The sequence below is a fragment of the Salvelinus sp. IW2-2015 genome, unplaced genomic scaffold (genome assembly GCF_002910315.2).
Source record: "Salvelinus sp. IW2-2015 unplaced genomic scaffold, ASM291031v2 Un_scaffold16660, whole genome shotgun sequence".
Taxonomy (NCBI): Eukaryota; Metazoa; Chordata; class Actinopteri; order Salmoniformes; family Salmonidae; genus Salvelinus; species Salvelinus sp. IW2-2015.
This window is the reverse complement of record NW_019957696.1, coordinates 94,704-118,081: the sequence shown is the minus strand read 5'-3', so window position 1 is coordinate 118,081 and position 23,378 is coordinate 94,704. Positions and strand designations below refer to the sequence as shown.

At 44.5% G+C, this 23,378-nt stretch overlaps 1 protein-coding gene across 1 annotated transcript in view; it reads left to right on the top strand.

The window, feature by feature from the left end:
- LOC112081023 (calmodulin-binding transcription activator 1-like) overlaps positions 1-20,876 on the top strand; it is a 42,827-nt gene extending 21,951 nt beyond the window's left edge. The window contains 14 exon segments of the mRNA XM_070442818.1: positions 5,071-5,237; positions 5,473-5,669; positions 5,888-5,966; positions 6,154-6,484; positions 6,642-7,129; positions 7,900-8,078; positions 8,359-8,590; positions 9,447-9,518; positions 9,738-9,758; positions 10,119-10,202; positions 10,204-10,316; positions 11,622-11,696; positions 12,073-12,103; positions 15,234-20,876. Of these exon segments, the coding sequence (XP_070298919.1) occupies positions 5,071-5,237; positions 5,473-5,669; positions 5,888-5,966; positions 6,154-6,484; positions 6,642-7,129; positions 7,900-8,078; positions 8,359-8,590; positions 9,447-9,518; positions 9,738-9,758; positions 10,119-10,202; positions 10,204-10,316; positions 11,622-11,696; positions 12,073-12,103; positions 15,234-15,266 (2,102 nt within the window). The 3' untranslated portion in view covers positions 15,267-20,876.
- The last annotated feature ends 2,502 nt before the right edge of the window (positions 20,877-23,378 follow it).

The window sequence follows — 23,378 nt, the reverse complement described above, 5'->3', positions numbered from 1 at the left end:
CGGAGCACGTTATACCTGCAGAGGGAGGAGGGAGGGACAAGAGGCGGGAGGGAAGGAATGGAGGGAGCACAGAGCGGAAGGGAAGGAGGGAGGGAAGACAGAGGGGAGGGCAGGATGGAGGGAGCACAAGCGCGGGTAAGGAAGGAGGGAGGGAGCACAGGAGCGGGAGGGACAGGAGGGAGGGAGCGAAGGAGTGGGAGGGCAGGAGGGAGGGAGCACAGAGCGGGAGGGAAGGAGGGAGGGAGACAGAGGGGAGGGAAGATATGAGGGAGCATGTATCCAGCAAACAGAATAAACAATATCTAACATCACAACAGCCTCCTTGTGCCTGTTTCTCCTTCTTGACAGTGTGTTATCATTCAGAGCAGCAGGCATCAGGTGGCAATGACATCATCTGCACTGCAGCACACTGCAGCACTAGGTCTGAACAAAGACATGTCAGCCAGGCTTGCTGCTGCCGCTAAGTCCTCTCCTCCTGTCCCCGCCACCGTCTCTCTCCCTCTCTCATCCTTCCTCTCTCAGAGAGCATAACCCTGGTGGCTAGAAATGCTACAGGGCTGTGACCTACTTAACCCCTCTGACCCTTACCTCCCCCCTCCTACCACTACGGTATGGGCTGGCTGATGCACCTCCGCAGCCCTCATCATCACTTTGCCCATAGCCACCTATGGAGAGGTGATTAAAGCTAGCACGATGGTGGGGGGGGGGGATTGTAATTTAAGTGTCAGCAGTGGCTGGTGACAGGATGATAGCTGGGGAGAGACATAAGGATGGTGTGTATGTGGGATGAACGTCCATTGGATTTTCTAGATCTACTACACATCATCAGTGATAGAAGTAATTTACTGGCCATTGGCTGTATGTTTTTTCCTCTAACAGTAACAATTACTTGACTTATAGTGAACGCAAGCATGACATTCACTCCCTGAAGGGCGGAGAGCTTCTGCCTGAGACTGACTGCCAGGAAACGCCAGTAGTGTAAATGTCACAGGGACCCTGCTGTGGCAGCTCCCCACTTAGGAAGTAATTATGTTGTTACTGCAGTGTCCCCTCAGGAAGATAATGTACGACCGTTATTATGACGTAGTGATGGAGAATGGATGTACATGTATGTATGTTTGTAGTTTTTCCATTGTGGGATTTTCTGACCCGTTTTCTACTCGTGTTCCGAGTCTTCCTCTTCCCATTTATCAATAAGCCAATGCCGCGGGGAGAGAGGAACCATACACACACAGGCATATTCCTGTCACTTAGTTACCGCTCGGTAGCAGGTTGCCACAGAAACAGCCTCACTGTGGCTAAATGAGGAATGCAAATGCAGTGTTCCACACGCCTTCCCTGCCTGACTTCCCTACTGCCTTCCCTACTGCCTTCCCTGCCTGCCTTCCCTACTGCCTTCCCTACTGCCTTCGCCCTTCCCTGCCTGCCTTCCCCGCTGCCTTCCCTGCCTGCCTTCCCTGCTGCCTTCCCTGCCTGCCTTCCATCTGCCTTCCCTGCCTGCTTCCCGTCTGCCTTCTCTGCCTGCCTCCCTCTGCCTTCTCTGCCTGCCTTCCCTACTGCCTCCCTACTGCCTTCCCTGCTGCTTCCCTACTGCCTTCCCTACTGCCTTCCCCGCTGCCTTCCCTGCTGCCTTCCCTGCCTGCCTTCCCTGCTGCAATGGACTCACTGTGCCCATCCCATCCCACAATCTGTGACATCGGTCTGTGTGTGCTTGTGTGCGAGTGTGCATGTGAGTGTGTGCATGTGTGTGTCTGTCTGTGTGTGTGGATGTATGCGTGTGTGTCTGTCTGTGTGTGTGTGTGATGTGTGCGTCTGTCTGTGTATGTGGATGTGTGTGTCGTGTCTGTGTGTGTGGATGTGTGTGTCTTGTCTGTGTGTGTTGTGTGGTCGTGTGTGTCTGCTGTGGTGTGATGTGTGTCTGTGTCTGTGTGTGGATGTGTGTGTGTTGTCTGTCTGTGTGTGTGTGATGTGTGTGTTGGATGTGTGTGTCTGTCTGTGTGTGGTGTGTCTGTCTGTGTGTGGATTGTGGGTCTGTCTGTGTTGTGCTGTCTGTGTGTGTGGATGTGTGTCTGCTGTGTGTTGGATGTATGTGTGTCTGTCTGTGTGTTGTGGATGTGTGCGTCTGTCTGTGTGTGTGGATGTGTGGTCTGTCTGTGTGTTGGGTGTTGTGTGTGGCTTGGTGTGGTGCGTCTGTCTGTGTGTGTGGATGTGTTTCTGTGTGTTTGGTGTGTCTGTGCTGTTGTGTGTGTGGATGTGTTGTCTGTCTTGTCTGTGTTGTGTGGTGTTGTGTGTGTGTGTGTGTGTGTGTGTGTGTGTGTGTGTGTGTCTGTCTGTGTGTGTGGATGTGTGTGTCTGTCTGTGTGTGTGGAAGTGTGCGTCCGTGTGTACGTGTGTTTGAACATAGAGCTCTCTTCTTTATGTTGGTGTAATGGACTAAAGCACACTAACTGCATGTCAACTGATGGAGAGCAGTGAGTGCAGTCCTACTCCAACCACTACCCATTACCCACTACCCATTACCCATTACCCACTACCCATTACCCATTAACCATTACCCACTACCCATTACCAACTACCCATTACCCACTACCCATTACCCACTACCCATTAACCATTACCCATTACCCACTACCAATTAACCACTACCCATTACCCACTACCCATTACCCATTACCCACTACCCATTACCCATTACCCACTAGTTTTTCCCCCAATTAGTCATCATCATTTGATTTTACTTGTGTGGCTTCAAGCATAAAATACACTGTATGCTTGTAATTTTCTGTATGCTTGTAATTCACTGTTATGGCATTCAGCACTTTTAAATGACTCAGCATTTATTATGTTTTGAACAGTAATTCCAGAAGCATTTCTTTCAGTCCACGTTGTAGATCTGTTGGTTAACACTGCTCATAGTTGGAAAACTATTTGCCAGCAGCATTAGTAACTGTACAGCCTAATAGCCTCCATCTGTCAATCTATGGAAAGCCTTTCTCAAGGACTATGGATGAGTGCTTGTTGAGTGATTTTGTACAGTGGCTCTCAGCCCGTCCTACCATATAAGCCAAAGGTAGTGTTATGTGGCCAAGAGAGGCAGAACACAGCAGGAATGATAAACTCAGTCATAATGGATTAGAGTTAATTCATCAGTAGGAGAGAGAGTCCATCTGCAGACTCTCCTCCGAGAGTGTCTAGGACCGTGTGTGTGTGTGTGTGCGTGCGCGTGTGTGCACGTACGTGTGTGAGCATGTGTACACATACGTGTGTGCGTGAGCATTTGTGCAGGGGTGGACACTTTCACCAAGCCTCCATCCACTCCCTGGTCAATCATCCAGTCCAGATTACTAGAGGAAAAAAGAATTTTTATGAATGACTGAATTAGTGTGCATGCAGCAATTAGCACAAGATTGATGGGCCTTAAAGGTTATTTAACTTCTCTGGGATATGTGGGATGCTAACGTCCCACTTGGCCAAAAGCCAGTAAAAATGCAGAGCGCCAAATTCAAATAAATTACTATAAAAATCTAACTTTCATGAAATCACACATGAAAGACACCAAATTAAAGCTACACTTGTTGTGAATCCAGCCAACATGTCTGATTTCAAAAAGGATTTACGGCGAAAGCACACCTTGCGATTATGTTAGGTCAGTACATAGCCACAGAAAAACACAGCCATTTTTCCAGCCAAAGAGAGGAGTAACCAAAAGCAGAAATAGAGGTAAAAATAATCACTAACCTTTGATGATCTTCATCGGATGACACTCATAGGACTTCATGTTACACAATACATGTGTGTTTTGTTCGGTAYAGTTCATATTTATATCCAAAAATCTGAGTTTAGGCAGGACGCTACTGTCTCACTTGGCCAAAAGCCAGAGAAAATGCAGAGCGCCAAATTCAAATAAATTACTATAAAAATCTAACTTTCATGAAATCACACATGGAAGATACCAAATTAAAGCTACACTGGTTGTGAATCCAGCCAACATGTCAGAATTCAAATAGGCTTTTTGGTGAAAGCAAACAAGGCTATTATCTGAGGACAGCACCATAGTAGACAAAGAAAGAGAAGCATATTTCAACCCTGCAGGCGCGACACAAAACGCAGAAATAAAAATATAATTCATGCCTTACCTTTGACAAGCTTCTGTTGTTGGCACTCCAATATGTCCCATAAACATCACAAATGGTCCTTTTGTTCGATTAATTCCGTCGATATATATCCAAAATGTCCATTTATTTGGCGCGTTTGATCCAGAAAAACACAGGTTCCAACTTGTGAAACGTGACTACAAAATATCTCAAAAGTTACCTGTAAACTTTGCCAAACATTTCAAACTACTTTTGTAATACCATTTTAGGTATTTTTTAACGTAAACAATCGATAAAATTGAAGACGGGATGATCTGTGTTCAATACAGGATTAAAACAAACTGTAGCTAGCTTTCTGGTCATGCGCCTCTAACAAACAGGACACTTCGAGTGACCCTCGCTCAAGATGGCCGTACTTCTTCATTACACAAAGGAAAAACCCTCAACCAATTTCTAAAGACTGCTGACATCCAGTGGAAGCGGTAGGAACTGCAAGAAGGTCAATTAGAAATCTCTATTCCCAATGAAAATCCATTGAAAAGAGAGTGACCTCAAAAAAAAAAAGAATCTGAATGGTTTGTCCTCGGGGTTTCGCCTGCTAAATAAGTTCTGTTATACTCACAGACATGATTCAAACAGTTTTAGAAACTTCAGAGGGTTTTCTTTCCAAATCCACTAATAATATGCATATCTTATCTTCTGGGGATGAGTAGCTGGCAGTTGAATTTGGGTATGCTTTTCTTCCAACCTAGAAAATGCTGCCCCCTATCCTAGAGAAGTTAAATAAAGGCAATTGTGGTGCTGAAGTTAATGATTGATGTTATTGTTCGACGTGTTTATGCGTCTTGGTTGCAGATACCTTCCGATTTATACAGATGCCTTCATATGCACCATATGGCACCATAGTACTGGGTTTCACTGGTGACCATACTGTAGGTCTATGGATGCTGACGTGTGTTATGTGTCTATGTTGCAGATAACCAGTTCAGAATGTCCATCCTGGAGCGCCTGGAGCAGATGGAGAGACGGATGGCAGAGATGGCCTCCCATCACCAGCAGAGCAGTGGAGGAGGTGCAGGGGCAGGAGGAGGAGCAGGAGCAGGTGGAGGAGGAGGTGGTGGTGGTAACAACAGCCAGACACAGGTAAAGTAAATCATACTGTAGGAAATGCACTATTTCATTGATGGAGCAATGGCTTTGTGATGTATTCAGCGATATAGAAATGTCTTTGATATTGTATGTACTTGGTAGATATTTGGTTTATGGAGGATTACAAGTAAAAAAACGTACTGTATGTTTCTGTTTGAGAAGTCAGGTGTTGTAAAGTGTTGGTGTTGTAGTTGAAAGTAACTCTTGTTGTGTTTGTGTGTGTTGTCAGTGTGTGTCAGGGCAGGGTCAGGCGGGCAGCAGCTTTGAGAGCCGTGTGGTGGTGGTGTGTGAGAAGATGATGAACCGGGCCTGCTGGGCCAAGTCCAAACACCTGATCCACTCCAAGACCTTCAGGGGCATGACCCTGCTCCACCTGGCCGCTGGGCAGGGCTACGCCACCCTCATCCAGACACTCATCAAGTGGCGGTGAGTGAGAACCTCAGACACCTCTGATTGTCTGTTTATCAAAGTAATATACAGAGAGACCTTGGGACATATAAATATCTATTATGGAACTGGTTTAGGACCAGGAAATAATGTATTCAAAAGTTGTAAATAAAGTTTTAATCTATGTAGATAATGTTGTGGTTGAGCCAGAGGTAGTTCAGTCTGGGAGTACAGTGTTCTGTTCTATCCTCCAACAGCACCAAGCATGCAGACAGCATTGACCTGGAGTTGGAGGTAGACCCCCTCAATGTGGACCACTTCTCCTGCACCCCTCTGGTAAGATATAGAGAGCTGTATCTCATGAAACCACTGCAGGAGTCTTCCATAAAGCCTTTCAAACGCTGCAGACTTTCATAAATCATTCAATTGTAAGATGAACTTTTCCAAGAATGTTAAGTTACCACAGGCATGCTGGCACCTTTCCTCTGACCTGTGACCTGTGCCACTGCTGTCTTTTCTCCAGATGTGGGCGTGTGCCCTAGGTCACCTGGAAGCGGCAGTGGTCCTGTATAAATGGGACCGACGGGCCCTGGCCATCCCTGACTCCTTGGGACGCCTGCCCCTGTCCATCGCCCGCTCCCGCGGCCACACCAAGCTGGCCGAGTGTCTGGAGCAGCTGCAGAGAGAGGAACAGCAGCCCCCTGCACCTCTGCCCCCCACCACACGCATGTCCTTCTCCCCCACCCCCCACGACGTTCCCACCTCAGACAGCTGGATGGTCACATGGGCCAGCGACGGCGTAATGGCGCCCGGCGGAAAGAAAGGAGGCGCCACCTCGAGCAACCTCAACCCAGGTCAGAGCAGACTGGAGGACAGGAGAGGCAGTAACTGAGGCCCCACACTGGTATCAGTGGGGTAAAGGGACAATAGAAAAGAGCTTTAGACAAAATAGTTTTGGAAATATTGTTTGTTTAAATGTCTCTAAAATAGTATCTTGTATCCCTTCTGCAGACTTGAGAAGGCCACGATCCGAGCCCTCCAACTACTACAGCAGTGAGTGCCAGCGAGACCTGCCCCTGGCCAAGAAACACAAGCCCAACCCAGAGATGTTCCAGGCCCGGCCCGACAAGGCCATGTCTGTCCCACTGAGCCTGGAGCAGCAGCAGCTACACAAGCTGTCCTTCAGCCCCAAGAGCCTGTCCCATGAGGGCCTCAGCCCAGACAAGAGCCTCTCCGGTGGGGGAAGTGCTGGAGAAGCTGGAGGAGCCAAGTGGCGCTCCAGGGAGGGTTTCTCCAGTGGGGGCTCAGGCAGGAAGGGCTCGGGGGGCTCTGGGGGCAGCAGCCTGGGAAAGGAGAAGCTGGCTAGCAGGCTGAGACAGAGGGAACAGCTGGGGAACATGCTGGTGATGGCTGAGAGAGAGATGGTGAGCACTGAGCTGCTGTCCTACAGAGAAGATCTGGAGAACCAGGACTGTATGACACAGATGAACGACCTGCAGGTCAGTTAACTCACCCTACTCTCTACTGTCTCTTTACTCTAGTTACTCTTTATCATATCTTTATCATATCTGGAGTTGCTTTTTACCATATATTTACTCAAGACAGTGACTCTACTGTTTACCACTCACTGCACTGCCAACCCTGTCTATTGGCCTGCTCATTGCACAGACATTCACACTTGTTTACCAGACAACACTATCCATAGCACGTCATAGTATGGACCTCACGTCTGTAGATCTGGACTACCAGTGAATATACATGACAAGAAGATTGTGATTGACCGCTGGCAGCTCTGTTGGGCCGTGCCACTGGATCCCCTGACGTGTGAAGTCAACACACACACACCCACATACACAGGCCTCTCCGGCAGTGGGTGGACCTCCATCACCACATAATAAACTCCATCCATTGATCGGCTCTCACAGCCAAGAGAGCCCTCTGCCATCCATCACAGTCACACTGAGGCTGAGCCTGGGAGATGAGGGGCAGAGGAGGGAAGCACAACAATAACAACCATCGTCTTCATTGTCACGATCACGATCGTTGTCATGTTTAATGTTCATTGTTTCTTAGAAGTCATTCTAAACTTGCAAACATCTAAGATGAAATGGGGATGTAATGACGCATCCTTCCTGCCACATTGTGATGCACCGGAACCAAAAAGCACGTCATTGTAAAGCAACAGAACAAACCGACAGACAATAAGGTACCAATGTGCTAAGTGTGTGATCTGCAGTATACTCAATCCTGGGGGATTCTCCCCCTGCAGGTGAACATGATGACTCTGGCAGAGCACATCATTGAGGCGACCCCAGAGAGGATCAAGAGGGAGAACTTTGTGGCCCTGGACGGGGTGCCCCTGGACAGTACTGGGGTCAGCAACACCATGAGCTGGTTGGCCAGTTACCTCGGAGACGTGGAACAGCTGCCCAGCATTATACATCTACGGTAAGCAACACAGCAGAGCCACACTCTGGACTGAATGTGATCTGGTCTGGTTTTCTGTACCCAGATTAAGTCTATATCTAGTCTAAAAAGCATGCTCAATGGAGAATATGTAGGCTTAATTCTGATCTGGGAAACGGACCATAAATGTTTTGCAGAAGATTTCCTGTGCATGGCAGAGCAGTAGTGTATTGGTACTACATTTCTGACAGCAATGCTTAGCTGATTACTTTTTAATGTGTCACCTCCAACCCCCTGCCCCTCCCTCTCTGTCTTCCTTCAGATCTCTGTACAGTGGACCTCTCGCTCCGTCCTCCAGCCCAGGGGGGTCTCCCCTGAGGGAGGGGTCCATGGAGAGGCCCACCCTGCCCCCCCCGGCCGACTGGAGCGAGTTCCTCCAGGCCTCCAACAGCAAGGTGGAGAGAGACCTGGCCCAGCTCACCCTGTCCGACCCTGAGCAGAGGGAGCTGTACGAGGCCGCCCGTCTGGTCCAAACTGCTTTCCGCAAGTACAAGGTACAGGCCTGGATGAGGTACCACACACAGTATCATACCTGCTGTCCTAAACAATGTACAGCATCTCTGTTAGGACTGGCACTCTATGTTGATGTGGTGTTGACCTTAATGTTATCAGGTGAAATGATGAATGGGTCCCTTGAATCTGGAAAGGTTGCTATATGAACAGAACTATGTCCTGGTCTGTGTCAGAGTGTGCTGAGTGCACAAGACATTATCTTTGCTGTGAGGACCCTCACCCAGTAATCATCAATGGATTATGTTAATTAACACTCATATCTTCCTCTCTCTGTGCGTGTCTCACTAAGACACACTCAAACTCTGTGGTCCCTGTGGTTTCAGCATGGGAAAGGACTGCTTTGAGCAGAGCATGGCCTTGCTTTAAGGAACGACTGCACTGCTCCCTTTTCCCTGCTCCCTGTAAGCTCTCTCTCCCTTTCTCTTCTCTCTCTTACTCTAAATGATGTGTGTGGAGCCCGCTGCTTCCTGTCCTTAACCAGCTCCACATACCCTGCCCAGCCTCCCCACGCCTCACCTTGCTACCCCCCCATGGCTAGCTTTAATGAGTTTCCACGTCTCAAACTGTTCACTGTCATTCACTGTCATCTGTTCTACCCCTCTGCCAGCTGACACTGGGGAGGAGAAGAACTCTGGGCTGGCACCACCACCTACCTCTCTTCTCTCCCAGCCCAGGATGGAGCCTCTCCCGCAGCCTCTTCAACCCCAGGTCCTCCCTCTGTCCTCCAGACAACCAGGGCCCTGGGCCCAGGAAGAGACCTCAGGGAGCCGTGGCACTCTATAATAGACTACGCCACTTCCTATACTCTGACTTCTGACCTCTCCTACTCTCTCACAGGGACGCCCATTCAGAGATCAACAGGAAGTAGCTGCGGCTGTCATTCAGCGTTGTTACAAGAAGTACAAACAGGTAGGCTGGGCACACACATGGAGATTCAATAGTTGGATGCTTTTACATATTGCATTATCTTACAGACAGTGGATAGATGTAGGACTGATTGCAGTACATTTTTAGGGATTTTTAGAAAGCCTTTAACTTTATTCAGTTTAGTCTGTTTTTCTAGGCGCAGACTGAACCTTGTTCATGTCTCTTCGTGATTCACAATCTCACATTTTCTTTGTTTGCAAGCTTACATGGATAGCCTTGAAGGTAACATATTTTCACTGTCTCAGAGTGCTTACAATGCAACCTAAGTTCACTTGATCATCACACTTGACTTGGTTATATTGATACTCAACCTACATCAGCACCTTTCCTAAGTCCAGTTATATAGTATTGTGCCTGATTCACACTCTAGGGCCAACCTTAACCGTACTGGCTAGTCTATCTTTTCCAGCACGGTTCCAGCAACTAGAGTGAATGCGTCACCAGGTCAGCCCAGTTTGGCTTGACTTGATTTGGCTATATAGTGTGAATCAGACAAGAGATGTGTGCGTTTGAGGCCATCGTTTCCAAACCTCCTGTTCCTGACCCTCCGTCTCCTCCTCTCTCTGGTCCTCTCGGTGGCAGTATGCACTTTATAAGAAGATGACGCAGGCCGCCATTCTTATCCAGAGTAAGTTCCGCAGCTACCACGAGCAGAAGAAGTTCCAAGCAGAGCAGGCGGGCGGCCGTGCTGATCCAGCAATACTACCGCGGTACAGGAGTTTGGCAGGCTCAGGCCCACCACAGAGGAGCCGCCGCCGCCCTGGTGCAACACAAACTCAGGTATGTATACACACACACACACACACACCACACACAACACACACACACACACACACACACCACACACACACACACACACACACACACACACCACACACACACACACACACACACATACACACAGCAACACAAACTCAGGTAGTTAAATACACATTATAAACTGGGTGGTTCGAAGCCTGAATGCTGATTGGCTGACAGCCACGGGTATGACAAAACATTTATTTTTACTTCTCTAATTATGTTGGTAACGGTTTATAATCAGCAATAAGGCAACTCAGGGGTTGTGGTATATGGCCAATATACCATGGCTAAGGGCTGTATCTAGGCACTCCGCGTTGCATGTGCGTAAGAACAGCCATTGGCAGTGGGAAAATTGGCCACATACCACACCCCCTCATGGCCTTATTGATTAAAATAACACACACACAAACATACAGCAGCATAACCTCAAGTAGCTAAACACACACTATCGGAACACACACTAACACGATACACCACACAGTAATACACACACAGATACAGTAATACACACACAGTAATACAATACACACAGTAATACACAAGTAACACAGTATACAAATCCACAGTAATACACAGATACACACACAATAATACACACACAGTAATACACACACAGTAATACACACACAGTAATACACAGATACACACACAGTAATACACAGATACACACACAGTAATACACAGATACACACACAGTAATACACAGATACAGGAGGCGGGCCTCATTACAGGATAGTGGCAGTCTGCAGTTGTTACATCTATTTTGGGACTTATAAATGAATGATATATACCGATGATTCTTGAAGAATATAACTTATAAATGCCTCATGAGCTTAGTTCATCTATGAATTTGAGAGTGATACATTTCTCCAGCCCCATCCCTCAGCTTTTTTATGGAACAGGGGTGGGGAGAAGGGAACTGCTGACTGCCGCTTTAACGTTGCAGACTTCACTTGGGGAAATCAATTTATAAGGGACGAACGACCGCAGTCCCATTTTCAGTCCCTAGGATCATAGTGGCCTTCTGTGTTCATGCATAATTGGTTGAGATTTTGAACATACGACTTCTGTAAATATGTTTTATATTGATGAAGACACCAAGGCTCTTGAGTACTGTAGAGGACAGTATCCATGCTATACAGAATCTCCAAAGTCAAGGTTAAAAGCATGGTTGAAAAAGAGCACAAGCATTGTAAACTACACTAGCTCCAAACAACCACAGTATCTTTGAATATTGTGCACCCTCTCAAACGCCAATGTTCCCTCTTGTCTTGTGTGTTGTAGAAGTAGTCTGCTCACTAAGAGGCAGGATCAGGCTGCCAGGAAGATCATGCGGTTTCTACGCCGCTGCCGCCACAGGTAAGCCCCGCCCACAACACTAACTCGTATGGGTTTCCAAATATGTTTGTTATATTCACACACACACACACTACCAAATACATACCTTCTTTCAGTGTAGGGATTTGCAAGATATATGAATGGTTTACTACACGTTAGATGGCAAGAAGGAGTCTGCACAGATGAGAGGGACAGTTCTCTGTTTTCATTTGTCTATTTTATTTATTTTGGGGTTGATAAAAGGTCTAGGTGGGTTATATACAACACTTCAGACACCCCCCTCTTCCCCTCCACTGTATTTGGCCCCCACCTCTCCTCTCCTCGCCCCCATTCCTTCCCTCACAGTGCCTACTGTGTGCTAATAGCTGTCTGGTATTGTTTTGCTGTTTATGCGAAGCCCCTTGATGGACCATAGACTGTTCAAGCGGGTGAGTGCAGCCTCAGCAACTCAGTTCGTCCTTCTCTTTCTCTCCTCCCTGTCTACACTGTATGTCTCTGCCTCTCTCTCTCTAACAATACAGTTATATATCCTGAGTCCTTGACCACTCTCTCTCTCTCTCTCTCTCACTCTTTCTCTCGCTCTCTCTCTCTCTCACTTTCTTTCCATTCATCTCTCCCTCCCTCTCTCCCTCTCTCTTTCTCTCTCTCCCCCTCCCTGTATCTTGTCCATCACTGTTGCTTGATGCCTGCTTGCATGATGGCTGCCTACTGGAGCCACAGGTGGACTGACTGAGAAGCTCAGAGTCAGAGCAGACGTAACTTTACTCTTATTAAACCAACTAACCACCGCTTATGAATGACTATGTCACCGCAACACTTAACAGGCACCTCTTTCTCTTCTCTGGAAAGGAGTTGAATTGTTCTTCTGTTTTATTTATGTGGTTGTGAAAATGCCTATTTACAGACCGGAAGGGTGTTTTCTCTATCATGTTTACTATGTTGCATGACTCTACGGGCCTTGCTCTTTAACATGTACCCCCAGGCATGCTATGGACCGGATGTTCTCTCCCAAACAGCTGTCTGTCTTACTGTCTGTCCTGTTGCGCCCCACATGACAGAGTTGAAGGAGGGCTTGATCCCCTTTGGTTTTGTTCACTCAAACTGTCGAAACTGTCTTGTACGAGCTCCTTTCGGCATTGCATTGGTATCTGTCACTATTTCAGGCCTGGTTCAATGACACTTGCGTCATCACTGAAAATATTGAAGAAATTCTTCATGGGTGGAAACGGTTTGTCTGTCCGACTACTCCCCCGGAAAGTCTTCGGGCATATTGACAAAAATACCGACAGTATGTGACGGTTATCATCAGCGTCATCATCTTTATGACTCACAAACACTGTCGTTCATCTTCTTAGACAAGGGGGAATTTTGAATTTATGAATCAATTCATTGTATGAATCAATTCATTGTGTGAATCAATTCATTGTAATATATCAGCACAATCTCTATATGACAAATTGCTAGGTTGATAAGGCTATACCCTAGATAACTTAACTTCCTCTGTATCTGAAAAATCCTTACTGTACGGTATGGGTTACTGTGCTTTGAGAGCAGGTGAGGTAGCTACAGTACTATAAAGATGTGATAGCACAAATAGGTCAGACTAGCAGTACCAAGCAAACGATGGGAAGTCCCTGCCATGCACCTCCAGGGAGTTAGAACAGCAGTAGTGGTACCAGTAATGGATTCACACCCCAGGGGAAGAGGAAGTAGCACACTGAGAATCACTAAACCTACAGAAATAGCAGTGTGGGTGGGGGCTCACCACTGAGCTCTGTAGAGTTAAAGGACTTTTGGGTTGATACACGTGTAAACCCATGTGAAATGTAACGCATTCTGAATTGAATTTATTTGGGTAAAAAACATATACAACAATATGTACAATATATTCCCAGAGGACAGCACTTAAAAGTACAAATTAAAATACTTGTTTCCAAACTGGTCCTCAGTGGTAAAAACTGGTCCTCAGTGGTAAAAACTGGTCCTCAGTGGTAAAAACTGGTCCTTGGTGATAAAAATGTGGTCCTGAATGGTAAAAAACGGACATTACCTTGGTCCTATCCACTCATTGTCCACTCATCCTAAATGCATGTGAGCAGACTTTTCTCAGAAGCAGTATAGAAGGTAAAGCCAGACAGAGCAAATACACCAGTCAGAGTGTTCCTGTGGTCAGCAGTACAAGCACCACGGGCCAGTAGGTATATTGATTATGATATAACACAGTAATTGGCTAATGACTTACAGTACGGTGAGATCTACTGAGTCCATTGTACACACTGATTAGGTGTGGTGTTTACTGAGCCGTCAGTTTGGCTCTGGCTCAGTTTGGACATGGTTCACAAGTGGAATGCCAAGGTACTGTCACTTCCCAGTGTACATAATGCAATACAAACACAATACAAGATTGGATAGGATATTGCTGTCTGAATATATCTATTACATGTTCTCCTCTTTCGCAAATTGAATGCGTTACGTTTTCAATTGTGTTAGTAGTTCATCATTTAGTGATAGACACGATAATACAGTCCTCTGATTAAACTCATTTAAACACAATTCTGGAGTGATAAAGTCATTTATTTGGTGCATAGCAATGTTCCAAATACAAACCAATTAGTTAACCTCTGCCTGCCTTGATGGTCTCCTTCAGCCCAACAAATATTTGGTGGAATTGTCAAGGGACTGTTTCCTCTCTTGAGATTTGTTTTGGAGAGAGGTAAATTATCAAGACACCTTATTTCAATCACATTATATTCTCAAGAGTCTAAAAGTAAATCAAACTGCTTTAAGAATCGTTTTCAAGTTTCAATGTTGACCTGTTAGAAAATCTAGAGTATTGAAGGAATGGGTTCAGTGAGCTGTAAGACTTAGTGATTCAACATAATCATTTAGACTGAACGAGATCTTATCCAAATAAGTCTTTATCAATGTTGATAGTTGTCAGATTTATCAGTGTTTTCTTTCCAGACCAGCACCAGCTCCCGTTGACGAGGGCTGTGTCGATCTCCATGTCTCTTGTCCTCTATGGAGGGGAATGGTGTCCTCTCATGGAGGGGAAATCGGTGTCCTCTATGGAGGGAATGGTCGTCCTCTATGGCGGGGGGGGGGGGGATGGGCTATGGGGGTGTGTCCTCATATGCGAGGGGAATAGGTGTCCTCTATGTGGCAGGAAGGGGGGGGGGGGGAGGGTGTTCCTCTATGGAGGGGAATGGTGTCCTCTATGGAGGGGAATGGTTGTCCTCTATGGAGGGGAGGGGGTGTGTCCTCTATGGAGGGGAATGGTTGTCCTCTAGGGGGGAAGGGGGGGGGGGAATGGTGTCCTCTTGGAGGGAGAATGGTGTCCTCTATGGAGATGGGGGGGGAATGGTGCCTCTATGGAGGGGAATGGTGTCCTCTATTGGGGGGGGGGAGGAGGTGTCCTCTATAGGAGGAGAATGGTGTCCTCTATGGAGGAGAATGGTTTGAGACATTAGAGTATATCACCATCCAGTGAGAGCTGATCTGTGACGGTGATCATAGACCCCTGTTTAAATGACGTCTGTCTCTCCGTCTGTGTTTCAGAGTGAACGAATCGAAAAGGGCCAAGGAACATGAGAACCCTCAGAAGAGCCCCCTCACAATGTGACATCACTCTCCTCCTTTTCTTTCCCCCCTTTGTACCCAAGACATTTTACAGGAGAAGAAAATAAACAGTTCAGTGAAAACACTGCGATTATTATTACGACTATGGCAGCGTGACTGATTCCACTTCTATTACATGTACAACAACAACAGCATTTTTCACGTTTATCTATCGTTGTGTATGTTGGAGAGTGGCAACTTCTTCTGTAGAATTCTAAAGTAAAGGAGAAGAAGCTGTGGGGGGCAGAACATTAGCTTCATGACATTTTTTGCACTTTTTCATGGATTGTTTTGTCTTTTTGGGAGTATCGGAGTCTAGGTTTTTAGATGGTAAAGGAAGAGGAATGTTGGACATGTTGAAAAGGTCCCTGCCATCAGTGGATCAAACCAAAAGGATAAGATGGAGGACACCTAGGATGGAGGACAGACGCCGGCCAGAACATAAGGAAACATTACAGAAACACATTGGGACATGGCTCTAATTGTATTTCATAATTTTTTAAGTGAACTGATTCATCCATTTGAAGGAGAAAACATGTCATCTAATGAACCAAACATTCTCGGTAATATATTGATCCATTTGCAAACTTACTCTCCCTATCAACAGTATGTGAATACATTCAGTATAGTAACTGAAAATAGATCAAGCCTCCTTCTGTTACGCTGTGTTCTACTCCGCCAGTCAGTCCGAAGGGGTGGGGCTGCATATGAATGTAGGAGGGGTGTGAGAAGGAATGGGCGGGGCTTATTAAAAGAATGGCTTATTTTGTTATCTTCATTTAGGGGGCACTGTGAGGCAAGAGATAAAGGGATTCAATTGTGTGGTTTTTAAAAAATATATGTTTAATTCCTCTTTGCTTGAATCTGTTCCGTGCTTATACCCATTACCGGTATAACTGACTTGTCTCCTAAAAATTATGTGTTGTCGATTTTATCAAATGTGCATGCCTATGGGTGAAAGTCTTCGCCTGCGTGCTTGAAATTAGGTCTGTAACCTCTGTTTTTCAATGTTTTGCGTTTTGTCTTCATGTTAAAATGCAACAGAGTCTCCCATGTACCCACCTACTTCCCCAAGAGTCATTCATACCCTCTAGTTACTGAATGATACCAACATTGTCCTCTTCTTTTCTTTTTTATTTGCCTTATTTGTTTACTCAGTATTCTAAAAAGAAAGAAAACTTGCCTCTTTTGTGTTGTAATGATAACAGTCATGAAGGTTATTGTTGTTCTTTTTAAATGAACTTCAGGGCCTGTGAGGGCTTTTGAGGGGAAGATCACATACATTGCCTTGACGTCTTAGAGATTCTTTGAGGGGTCCCTAAGCTAGTCCCAAAATAGGGGTTAGACAAATCCATATTTTTGACAATTGAGCGGTTTCTGTATATAAAGAAGGCTGAAGGTACGTAGGGAAAACATTTACCCAAAGGGGATTGTATTTTAGAAATATATTATTTTATTCATTAAAAAGGGGTCAAAAACAGGTACGAGACAAAAACAGAATATTTGTATAGTTTTGTTTGAATGCCTAAGAAGTATGGTTGTATTGATTGTATATAGTGTAAATACCTGGGATAAAAATGAGCTATGTGCATGAAAAACATGAACAAAGGTTTAAAAAACACTAAACAAAAGCAGTAGTGGCTATGCTCTGTAAAATGATTCTAACTATTTCACTATAAGAGTATTTTATTTTATTTTGATTGTTCTTGAGAAGAACATTTTGCTAAAGCATGACATTATTGCGAATACTAAAAAGTTTAAAAAAAAGATATATAATGTATTTAGAGATAGGAGAAATCTGCAAAATTATCTTAAGACAATTATGGTTATGTTTACATTTTTGTTTTGGGCTACCAAGAATCTTTTGCCAATGGTGCCAAGTAATGTGAATGCTATATTGCTTAACAAGAGAATTAAGTTAATCTTATCAGAACAGATAATCATACAATGAAATAGACACTAGCATTGAAGACCACAAGGTCCCATCACGACTGGCAGCGAATCACAGATAGAGATACACATTGCAGAGGGAGAAATATTTCTACAGCAACTTTTAAGTCTCTCGTTTCTCATCCATTATCACACGTCAGAACAACCCAAGATTATTTTGCCATCTTCACCAAATACACAGGGATCACTTTGTCAGTAACATTTCAAATGCAAAAGAAATGTGTGCTTTATTTTATCCGTATGAGAGAAGCGTTGTGGTGTCAATGTCTCTTAGCATGTTCGTATGGATTGTGTTCATATAAAGATTGTAAATGGCAACCTTGTCTATGGGAATCTCAGCCCTGTTTTTTTATTTTTTATAATTGAGGTTGATTGAACATGTGTTTCATAGGACAACTCACAGGTGATGAAATAGACGATATCAACTTATCAAACTGCTGACACAAGACATTTGTTTTTAAGTTTGGGCTGAAGCTTAACTTTACCAAGGATGTCAGGGTCTGGACAGACCAGAATTATTTATTGTCAACATGTAATGTGGCCACAGTGAATGATGTGTAGCATCGCTGGTATTCTTTGTAAAAGTAAATGAGTCATTTACTTGCAGAAGGAACACTTTAAACAATCGAAAGTGCTATAAAAAAAAAGAACGGATGGGGTTATGAGGAAACACATGAACCATTATGGATCATTGCAGCTAAGTCAATGAGCCAAAGGGAGTGATCTGTAAACGTAACAAGATGCACCACTACTATTATAGCAACTTCTGAGGAAGAATACAATGTATGTGTCTGGTTCATAATGGGATATGTGAGGGCAGTGTTTGAAAGATGATGAAATGAAATGTGGGATGTGGGAACAGACCCATTGATACCAGTTGATTATACTGTATCTATGAATGCATGATAGAGACTATCCAATGGTATTCAATCCTAGTCCATAAGTGTCTGCTGGTTCTTGCAGTTTTGCTGAAATATATTATATTCCTATAAGAACATGCCATTGGACAATTACATTTTGTTGTTTTAATTGCTGAATTTCATCTCAGACACTGTTGGCTGTTCTGATGTTTTTATTTTTATGTACCTCTGGGTTTATTTGTCTGTATGTTTGTGTTTATTTCACAGAGACTTGATATGTAAACCTATTTTCAGAGTGTTTATGTAGAAAGTGCCTAATCATATCCTGATTGATCGCACAAAGCCAATGTCAGGAAGCATGCAAGGTACCTAAGGAGGAAAACATGGCTTTGGAGATACCAATAGCAAGTGATCCATCATTCTTTAGGACTACTGTATATCAAGTACATACAATATATCAATCCAAAACCATCACCAAAATCAGTCAGGTGGCAGTGTTCCCTTAACCCACGGAGCGCATTCCATCTTGTCAACATTCTAAGCGTTTTCATTTTCTATTGGAACTGCCTGTTGAAACCATGAGAATTAGATTCCATAACTTCTGTGGTTTTATTGCCTTGCATTCATCATTCTGGTAGTGGTAAGAATGCCAGCCAATACACTGCTGTGGCCATATGAGAAGGTTTTATTATGCTTGCATGGGTAAAATAGTTAACTGGGTGACTGAACTGCACCCAAAGCATGCTTATTTTTCTAGAATCGGTAGTCAGACTTTTAAAGACTTGCTGTTCTGTAAAACGAAGAACGTTGGTTTGACGTGTCACAGAACTCTGAAAGACGGAGGGCATGTGATTGGAGGGAAGAGGAGAACCCTTAAAATACAAACTATGATCAATCTGCAGTATTTACTGACCATATTTCCAGGGGTAGCATGAGGGCAAGTTTTTCTAGAAGCAAGTTTAAACTTTTTTTTAACACATTTTATTTTTCATTCATTTGGATCTAGAGATAGTGTGCTCTCAACTTCAAATACCTGAACAGTTTGGACACTCTTTTGGCAGTTTACTGCAAGTATTTTACTAGACAACAATACACACACACACACACACACACACACACACACACAGGAAACAGTACACTGCACTGGACACATCCAGATATACAGATAGGTATGTCAAGGCACAGTCAGTATCACTTGTACACAGTTCAGCAGATGGAGCTCATCATGTGTTATTTTCCTAGCCTGCTCCTAGTCCTAGGGAACGGCTGACCTCCCTTCCGTCTTTTACTCAGGGTGCCAAAATGGGGAGGAGGAAGTGGAGCAGGACACTGATTGGTGATTCACTGCAGAGAGAGGACATACTGTATTGAAATAGGATAGGAAGATGCAACGCCCCTCAACAGAGCTTTCTGGTCAAGACAGGCAAATGATTACTATGATCCTGGATACATTGCTGTTATCCATTTCCTCTCAGATAAGTAAGCTGAACTGAGGAGAGATGTAAGGACACTAAATCAAAAATAGGGGATACAAAACATTGTAGTGTAGCTAATTATAATTGAGACAAGTTGATCACAATTGACAGTATGGTCAATTATTTCTGTTTTGGCTATAGCTCAGACAGAAAGGAGTTTGCATTATGGGACACTATGGCTTAAAGTCTAATGGAAATGCTTAACTTTCTTTTATAGACTATGCTAATGAGTATAGTAACATTTCAACCTTTGACCTCCTCTGACTTGATGTTTCTCAGTAAAACAAGGACTTGCTATATAAAAATATCACACACAGCTTCAAATAGTCTATCGAGTTATTCTCAGTTATACATTTCATCTCAGTTAAGATATGGGTGATGACATGTTGAAACATTTGAGTGGGGTCTTCCTGAGACTTTGAGGCAGTTGAAGATGACCAGATATTAAAGGGACAGTTGTTTCAGAAAAAAGCCCTTCAGGAATGGCTGACAGCCATTTTCTGGATGGTATGACAGGTTAGCTATAGAAACAGGCACTTCATATGGATTTGATTACCTTCATTACACTCTGCTAATTGACCTGAGGGACTACCTTTCCTCCTCTACCTTTGTCAATGCACCCAAACTACTGAAAGGTAGGCACATCAGGACCACAGAGCAGAAACCATCTCACAACGTTTTCCACTTGTGGACACAGAGCAATAAGCATTATTTTGTGGAGACCTATAGACCTAGTGAAGATAAAAATGATTGGACACATTTAGTTGACGTACTCTTATGCAAATGCCAGTATTGCAAGACAAGCATTCAGTAGTTTATGGACAGCAATTATATGGCACCCTTTACCGAACTGCACGTTTTCATCAATTCCAAACCAAGAAGAAAAAAAATGGCCCTTCTTTAAACAAAGTCGTGGTTCCTCGACACTTTGCATGTGAACTAGTGTTAGATACATTTTCCTCTCCTCTATAACTGTCTTTCTCTCTGTCTTTCCCTGTTGTGACCCTCTCTTTCTTTCCTTCCCCTATTATTTCAACCACTCCTTTTTTCCGTTCTCCTAATGTGTATTGCTTTCTCCTCTTTTTCTTCCCCCTCTTTCTTGTTTGTTAGTTTTGTTTTTGTAATTGTGCATGTACAAGTGTCACTGACTCGATGGATATGTAAAAAAAAATAATAATAAGAGATTTCAGCTGCTGAAGCCATGCAAAACGTTTTGAAATGCCCTTAAAATATGGAAGATGTTTTCTGAATGCTTTATATTCTTTCTGCTGTAAAATAATAAAAAAAGAAAAAAATGAAGAAAACAAACAGTTTGATTTTGTCTCCTTTTCCCTCTACAGTATCGTCCACTGCCTGTACTTTAGCCACATTTTGTTGTAATAACCCACAGCCAACTTATTTACATGCCTACTAATTGTTCTGCAGTATATTAACACGGCATCATTTTAGTACTGTAAATTCAGATTTTACATGCACTGTTATATGGGTAATATCATGAATAATGGAATTCTGTCTATCTGATACTCACTTCACACCCATACAGAGTATTATCCTATTCAGTAGACTAGAATGTGGCAATAAAAACGCATATGGTGTTTTACCTCAAATCGCAGTTGATTAGGTTCAAATTCAGAAAACTTGAATGTCCTCAATGAGGCAATTCATTTTGCACTAATCACAATACATACAGATGAAAAATACATATTTAAAAACAACATCAGAATAGCAAAGGGTGATTACAAGTCAGTAGGCTGGATGAGTACAATTTCATACAAATGTTGATTATACTACATGTACAGGTTAATGTGTGATTAGTCCAACATCTGATTTAGTTGCATTATTGCATTTGGAATAAAGTCATTTGTGGCTTTTCYTTGTCTCTACTTGCGGCCAGATGGAAGCTAGGGACTAGAACTCAACGTGAGGGAGGTGGGACGAGTCAAATGCAATTTTGTTTTCTTTCTGGGGGCTCTGACTAGATAGAGAGATGACAGCTCTTGCTATTGCTGCCCCAATAATTTTCCCTCAAAACCTGACTATCTTACTCAGCCCATTTTTCTGTGTGACCTTGGCCTGTCCCAAACTAGCCCGTCAGGCAGTCAAGCTAGTGCCAGGGGGGTCAAAACTGTGGACTAACTGATCCACAGAGGTCCCACTTACTATAGTTCTGAGTCACTGGAGTAATACAGTCAATGTCCCCTCTGATGACTGCAGTTCTTCAGTCCAGGATGGAGAAGGAGAATAGGCAGTTGTCTACTGTAGATTAATTCAGTCCAGGATGGAGAAGGAGAATAGGCAGTTGTCTACTGTAGATTAATTCAGTCCAGGATGGAGAAGGAGAATAGGCAGTTGTCTACTGTAGATTAATTCAGTCRAGGATGGAGAAGGAGAATAGGCAGTTGTCTACTGTAGATTAATTCAGTCCAGGATGGAGAAGGAGAATAGGCAGTTGTCTACTGTAGATTAATTGAGAATGTGGCAGGTACAGCGTCACGTCAGGATGGCAGTGAGGGACTGAGAGATCACCTGCCTAGGGGTGGCCCAGGAGTCTCAGGGATTGGTCAGGGGAGACTATAAAACAAATGTTGGGGTACCAAGGCTTCACTTAACTTCAGTGGAACTCACTACTGCAATCAGCAAGAACTCAGGATAATCAACAACACACAGGTGACTCAGGTATTGGGTTCTTCTATCTACTGAATGTATTAGAAAGGAAAAGTTTATATTGTACTTACTGCCTTGATATTAGTTATGCTAGTAGGCCTATGGAGCATGTCTATTTTACCTATACTTTGTGATGAGGACTCTGATCATTTGAGATGCTCCTCTTTATATCAAAGAAGAGATGATGAAGCTGGGAATGCTGACTGTTGGTGCTGTCCCTCTGGATATGTGATGGCAAGCCGTTGCAGACCGATTCAAAGACTGAGCTTATCCTGACTCAAATCTTGTTTATAGACATGGATGACATATTAAACAAGGTTTCTGGCTTAATATGTCATGGAACACAGTGGTTAGTCTATTAGAACTGCTTTATTAAATGGATTATTGACTGTAGCTTGTGTAAAGATGTTACAAAGGAAAATTACTTCCTCTCCCTTCCATTCTTTACTGCCTCCCATACTCCCCCCTCCCTCCCTCTCTCTATCGCCGTCCCATACCCCTCTAAACTCCCTCCACTACTCGCACCTTCCCGTCTTAACCCCTCCCATATGCCCCTCTTCACTCCGCTCCATTATCTCCGCCTCCCCCTCTTAACCTGCTCTCCATTACAGCACCCTCCGCTCTTACTCCCTCCCATCAACGCCTCTCTGACCGCTTTACTCGTCCGGTCCCATATCCCACCCTCCCGCTTTACTCCCTCCAACTCCGCCCTCCCTCTTAACTAACTGCCCGCCCATACTCACACCCCATCACCACTCGTAACTCCTCCATACTCGCCCCTGCGCCTCTACCCTCCCTCCCATATCTCCCCCGTCCCTTTTATTCTCCTCTCATCTACCCCCCGCCCTCCTTTACGCCCTCCTATGACTCCTCTTCTCCACCCTACTTTAAGACTCCTGCCATTAACTCCTCCCTCCTTACCTTCCCTGCTCCATCTACTCCCCCCCTCCCCTTTTTAACTGCCGCTCCATATCCCCCTGCCCGCTCTTAAACTCCCCCATACTCCCCCCTCCCCTCTTAACCCCCTCTCCAATACGTTCGCCCTCGCCCCATCATACTCCTCTCCATACGCCCCTCCTCTTTCCTTCCACTACCTCCCATACTCCCCCGCCCCTCTTTAACTCCCTCCATACCCC